The sequence below is a fragment of the Glycine soja genome, unplaced genomic scaffold (assembly GCF_004193775.1).
Source record: "Glycine soja cultivar W05 unplaced genomic scaffold, ASM419377v2 tig00006314_1_pilon_2017860_2069314, whole genome shotgun sequence".
NCBI classification, from domain to species: domain Eukaryota; kingdom Viridiplantae; phylum Streptophyta; class Magnoliopsida; order Fabales; family Fabaceae; genus Glycine; species Glycine soja.
In genome coordinates, this window is record NW_021143623.1 from 25,692 (window position 1) to 32,464 (window position 6,773).

A 6,773-nucleotide genomic window follows, 5' to 3' on the forward strand; every position below is an offset into this window, starting at 1 on the left:
TAAACTCTTTTATTTATTGTTGCTTATTATTTCTATTCAGTAAGTTTAATTTGAATTATTATTTAGGAATTCATTTTAAAAGGAATCTTGGGACTTGGCTTAAATTCAAAGTAGAATTTTTAATTGGGGAACAATTTGTAATATCTTTAATTCAACCCCTCCTTCTTAAGATTTATGAGGTCACATGTCTAACACAGACGCGCTAAGCATATGGGTCTTTAAAACTCAAACGTCATATGGACTCGCTAAGCGCGGCTGTGCGCTAAGCAAGCCATACGAAACTGCTAAAAATACTAAGGCACAATTGCCTTAGGTAGTTACCATTTCACTCTTACAAAGCTTTTTTCTCACTCTTTGCATTCATTTGCATTTTGTTCACATTCTGTAGTGCCTGCATCTGCTTCCTTTTCACAACTAGTTTCAACAATCCAAGTAAGCTTCTTGACCTTGTTTTCATTTTCATTTTTAGTTTTGAACTCTAAGTTAGTCAAAATAGTTAGTGTTAAGTTGAATTTCTGTTAATACTTAGTTCTGTTAGTCTAGTTGTTAGTTAGAGTAGAGTTAGGGTTTTATCCTGGTTGCAATGTGCTTGTTTTGATTAGGGTTAGATGGCCTAATAGGGGCCTAAGGGAAGGGCTGAGAAAGCCCCTGTTTTTCTGGAATCACGATGAGTGCGCTAAGCGAGTTCATTTTTTCAAATGAACATCTGGATTTCCAGATGAAGACGATAAGCACGACCTATTGTGTTAAGCGTGTTCATATTATCTATTGAAGTTAACTGTTGAACTCGCTAAGTGCAACTGTGCGCTAAGCGAGTGCTGTCTATCAGACACTTCAAATTTCTTGGAGTTGGGCTTAGCGAGTCTGCTCGCTAAGCCTGTGTTGTCCAGTAGAGTAGTCGCGCTAAACGCGCCTTGCAACGCTAAGAGCTAATCCCTCTCTGCCTTTACAAATTATGGAATTGGGCTTAGCGAGCTTGCTCGCTAAGCCTATTCTGTAGAAAAAAGTTTTTCTGTGTTCAACCACTAAGCATGTGGCTATCGCGCTTAGCTCATGAATAAAATTTCATAAGGCGCGCTAAGCACCCAGCCTTAATTTCAGTTTTATTTTCTGCTTTTCACTTTGAATAAATCTTGTCTTATGATTCTTTTGTTTTGTAGATGGCTTCTCGTAAGAGAAAAGCACCAGCTTCAGTGTCCCAGGCTAGGTATGATAAATCAAGATTTGTATCCCAAGATGCCTGGGACCACTACGCAGACAATGTCCTTGGCCGGAAGATCGTTTCGCAAAGGAATGTGAAGCTGTACATTACAAATTTGATGAATTCAGGAGAGAAATTGATGGGAATAATTGGCATAAGGAGCTCACTAACTTCTCTGAAGGGAGCATTGATGTGGCATTAGTGAAGGAATTCTATGCCAACCTTTATGACCTTGAAGAAAAATCACCAAAGCAGGTGAGGGTGCGAGGGAACCTAATTAAATTTGATGATGACGCCCTCGACACCTTTTTAAACACACTAGTGGTCATCGAGGAAGGGGAGAGCTCACCCTCTTACTTCAAGTTCTGTAGGTTAAGGCCAGATCCTCAAGAGCTTGCACCTCGTCTATGTATCCCTGGGAGGGGATTTGAGCTGAATGCAAATGAGCTACTTCTTAAGATTTTGAGGAAGAATCTTACTACTCTGGCCCAGACCTGGAGTGTTATATCTTTTTCTAACTTAGCCCCGACATCTCATACTTCATATATTACTTTGGATAGGGCTAAGTTAATCTACGGGCTTGTAATGTAGATGAATATGAACTTGGGATCCCTCATCTCAAGTCAGATTTCTCTCATTGCACATCATGACTCCTTGAGGCTAGGTTTTCCATCCCTTATTACTGCTTTATGCAAGGCCCGAGGAGTCACATCTGATTCTCTGACCTTTGAATTCCTGAGCCCAATAAAAAGAATTGTTGGAACCTGGATGACCCTTCGGTCACTTTTTGGGGAACCCACAAATCTAGGGCCAGAGGATCTAAGGCACCATTTACTTCAGCTCCCCCTACCCCAGCTCCTTCTACCTCTCCTATTCTTCCCGCACCAGCAACTCCAATTCTTCTGGATCCTTCTTCTTAGAGCTTCGAGCCATTCTTTTCTATGCTGTAGAGCCTACATCAGGGCCAGCTCCTGATCGTGCAAAGCTTACAGAATGTGGTCCATTAGCGGCCGGTAATGAACGTTGAAGAATTTATTTAGCAGGTGGCCTGGCCAGGAGTCCAGCCTTCTCCTTTGGGAGGGGGTGAGGCCTCCGCAGCCCAGGAGCCTCAGCAGGATCAGTAGGAGGACATTCCAGAGGTCACAGAGCATACACCTCTTGAGTTGCTCTCTTTAGAGTCTGATCCAGTTATTGTATAGGTTCAGGAGGATGTTACAACATCAGAGCCCTCTCTATCAGAGCCTTTTATTTTTTAGGCTGATCCAGCTATATCTCCTTAGCCTAAGCCATTTGCACCAACGCTAGACCTGCCTCTTTCTCAGGATTCATCATCTGCACCAGCACTGGACCTGAATGAGCATGCACAGGATCATTGACAAGATCAGGATTTTTATTTCCCTACATTTTGAACAGTTTATTATTATTATGTCTTTAGTTTATTTTATAATTTAGATTTATGTTTCAGCTTTTAAATTTTAGTTTATGGTTATTGGTTGTTTGGTAGCTTGTATAAAGTGTGATTGAACAGTGCATTGATATTATCAAGTGGTTTGATGCTTTATTTTGAAATTCAGTCACATGACATGCGCTGAGCTTGGCTAAAGACAACCATCGCGCTTAGCGATAGGATCTTGCGCTTAGCATGCGGCCTTGATTCTTGCTCTTCAAGATTCTTCTGTCGCACTAAAGCTGCACTTAGCGGTGGATGCACGCTAAGCCCAAATGGTTAGCCGAGCACAACTGCTCCCTTTAGCACTTCAAGATTTTAGCCTCTTTTGACTTGAAATTGTGCAAATTTTATCATTAAATCACATTGAAAATACTCTAGAGACAACTATAACAATAAAACAAGATTTATTTACAAATCCCTACAAAATAACTATAAATTGGGGAAACTATACAAGTTTTGGAAAATGTTTTCTATACAAAAGTTAGTTGTATAGGATGACTAACACTTAGCAAGACCAAACCGCTAAGTGAGACAACAGTGGCTTAATGCATGAGGATAAGCCTAAAGAGAGTTCTACCACACCATCACGCACTTAGCGCGTATGCAGCTTGCAAAGCGAGGCGGTTGTCTCTTCTGCACTAAGCGCAAGATTGGCGCTAAGCCAAATATCACTTACTCGCACTAAGTGCGCCTCCGAGGTCAGAAAGCCCTTTTTAAGCCTGATTTGCACAGAAAAAAAGAGGGTGCGTGACGACGTGAAAGAGGTCTGAATTGACTACAAATTATGTGCAAAGAACAGAGGAAAAGCTGGGCAAGGAAGCAAAGGTCCTAACTTTTAGGTAGATTCTAGGTTTTAGAGTTATTTTCTATGTTCTTAGAGGTGGAGTAGACATCCTCAGTGCTTTGTAATCTGGTATTTTCTTTTGAAACCCTTCTCCTATTTGTGAAAGCTGCTCCCTTGTAATGGAGGGCTAAAATCCTTTATTGGGAATTTCTACTGAGTACTCGATGTAAATATTTTTATTATCTATTCGAGGTTATTTTCATGTGTTCAATGTTTCTATCTAAGCTTATTGTATGCATGCTTGTGGTTTGATCACGCATTGGTGTGTGCTTTTAGGAACTTTAGCATTGACAAATGTACTATTTCCTTGGAACTTGATAGAGCAGGGCTAGATAGCTGTAGTGCTAGAAATAGTGTGCAGGGTTCTAGTTTTTATTATGATGTGCTTATAATGCTGTTTAAATTAGGCTAAGTTCAACAAGAGACATCTGCGAACGAAGCTTAGTTTAAATTAGTCGAAACTCATAAGACATCGGTGTTGGTATTTTTGTCCTCATCATAGAACATAGGAATAATTTCAAATAGAGAAAACCCTAATTGCATCAAGTATCTCAGTGGAAGGACCCAACGCTTTTACTTATTTATTTTCACACTCAATTGTTCACGTTTACTGTTTCTTTGATTACCCAGCTCGAATGCTCTTGAGGAGCTTCGTCATGTGTCATGGCGACTTGCTCTTCGCTTCTCAAGCCCGCACTTACGAAGCTCTCGCTGATGTGACAAGGAGGGGCCTCTCTCACTTGTGGCCTTAGTTGCGAGCCCATGCCTCTGTTCCTCCTTTCTAAGACGCTTCTTCTCACATCAGTCTGCGTGGGCTTATAGCCTAGCCCAAACTTCCCACGGTTTTCCTTGATGTCTACTAAGTTGGCCATGCCATCATTATTCTTCCCCAAGCCCATTCCAGGCTCATAACCATGCCCCAACATCACACGGGTCATCATCATTGCAACATCAGACATGCGAGGCCCCATCGGAAGGGATTCTACAGAAGCGTTGCTTACCACCTCAAAAGACTGAAAAGCCATTTCCAAGGACTTTTCTGCGACCTCAACATATGGCATAGAAGAAGGGTAGGTTACCAGAATATCTTCCTCCCCCAAAACAATGACAAAGTGGCCCTCTACCAAGAACTTCAGTTTTTGGTGAAGCGTCGAAGGGACAACTCCCACCGAGTGAATCCATGGTCGACCCAACAAGGAACTGTAGGCTGGGTTGATATCCATCACTTGAAAGGTAACCTGACATGTGTGGGATCTTATCTGAATTGTGATATTAATCTCCCCTCTTACTTCCAGACAACTACCGTCAAAAGCACGGACCATCATGGATCTTGGTCTCAGGTGAGAAGCATTGAATGGTAGTTTCTCCAATGTGCTTTTGGGCATCACGTTTAGGCTCGAGCCATTGTCAATGAGCACCTTGGCCATGATGTGATCCATGCACTTGACAGATACATGTAGAGCCCTATTATGTCCTCGCCCCTCGACAGGAATCTCCTCCTCAGCGAAGGAAAGGTAGTTATTGGCTGTGATATTGTTAACAATCCCCTCGAAGCCTTCTACAAGGATATCCTGGGCCACGTGGGCCTCATTCAAAACTTTAACTTGCAATGCCCAGTGAGGTTCAAAACTCATAAGCAGCTCTAACAGAGAGACCCTAGCTGGAGTCTTGTTGAGTTGTTTGATTATTTTGAACTCACTCTTTTGGATTATGCGGAGGAACTTGTTGGCCTCCTCCAAGGATACCTCTTTTTCACCGAAGCCTTCCCTTTTTTCAGCGAACCACCCCGCCGGAACATCCTCGTCCGGAGTGGGGCTTGCTTCGTTGGTCTCCTCTGCGACCACCTTTGCTTTTCCTTTGGCATTCACGGGCCGTACCGGCATGTCAGGTGCCGCAAAGATGCGACCGCTGCAGGTCACGCCGCTTAGTCCAGTGATATTGGTCACTTTGGCAGAAAGTGAGTCAATGCTGGCGGCCCCCTTCTTCCTCTCGCTTGGCTTCTAATGGGCATACCTCGACGGGACTACCTTAGTGCTCTTATACGGGAAGGGAACAGGTTTACCACCTGACAAAGTCGAAGGGCCTCGGTGCTTTTGGGGAGCAGCATCTCAGGTGAAATGTATTACCAAAGGCTTAGATTTCCTAGGACTTTCCTTGTCTGCTGATTGCATGCAGACGTGTTGCTTTTTCATGCCCTCTTCACCGATCTCTAGTCGGCCTTGGTCTATCATCCGCTGCAACAGCTCCTCCACTACTAAACATGTTTTCATATCATGCGGTGCAGCCGGATGCATTAAGCAAGGATCCCCCTTATGCCCACTGAGAGGAACCACGCTCGCCTCTTGCAGGGCTTCAAAAATAAACCTCCTAGAGGTCATTACATCCTTTAAATGATTAGGCTTTTGCAGTTTATCCACCTCAATTGCATTTACATCCGATCCTCCATGGTTGGCGAGCGGGTTCATCTTCACATTTGGCTCGTCTTCTTGGAACGTCAACCATCCCGCCTCGATCAAGCTCTGGACCTTGTGCTTGAGGGCCATGCATTGCTCAACCAAATGCCCCGGAGTTCCCCCATGATACGCGTAGGTCGCGTTGGGGTTGTTCCACTTTGGGAAGGGAGACTGGTAAATCCTTCCAGGGGTCACCACTGCCAACTGGTTGGCAATTAGCGCCGGTATTAGGTCCCCATATGACATTGGGATTGGGGTGAACTCCAGAAGCTTCTTTACTGAAGGGTTTCTTCTCATGTTGGAATTCATGCTAGGATTGGCATCGTTGGTGGGACGAGGTTGCGACAGAGTCGAAGTCTGAGTAGGGGCCCTCTACGATGGTGCAAACGTCCTTGGCTGGACGGGAGCTGAGTGTTAGTCGACTTATACGACTAACTTTTGTATAGAAAATTTTTACAAAATGTATATATTTTCCTTAACTTATGGTTCTTTTTGTAGGATTGTAAATAAATTTTGCTTTGTTTTTATCTATGCTCAATAGAAGCCTTGTGTATGGAATTAATGTCAATTTCTCTTCAATTTCAGGCAAAAAGGAGTTATTTTGAAGAAGTGATAAAGTTGATATCTCGCTAAGAGAGCTCAATGCGCTTAGCGAGTGTCATCCGCTAAGCGAGGCATCGACGCGCTTAGTGGATGGGTGGAATCTGGAAGGGAATCTGTCAGGCAGGCACACGCTCAGCCCATCATCAGCTCACTCAACGAGTCATTTCTCACCTTCCAGGCTTAGCGCGAGTTTGGCGCTGAGCAAAAGTTCACTTACTCGCG

The 6,773-nt window shown here is 43.6% G+C and overlaps 1 protein-coding gene across 1 annotated transcript; it reads right to left on the reverse strand.

Moving 5' to 3' along the window:
* Positions 1-2,482: 2,482 nt before the first annotated feature.
* On the reverse strand, positions 2,483-6,245 carry LOC114404201. The gene is made up of 3 exons (XM_028367281.1): positions 5,622-6,245; positions 4,122-5,495; positions 2,483-2,599 (listed from the first exon to the last, which is right to left on the reverse strand). Exons 1-3 carry the CDS (start codon positions 6,243-6,245, stop codon positions 2,483-2,485), a joined length of 2,115 nt encoding a protein of 704 aa, XP_028223082.1.
* Positions 6,246-6,773: the final 528 nt, after the last annotated feature.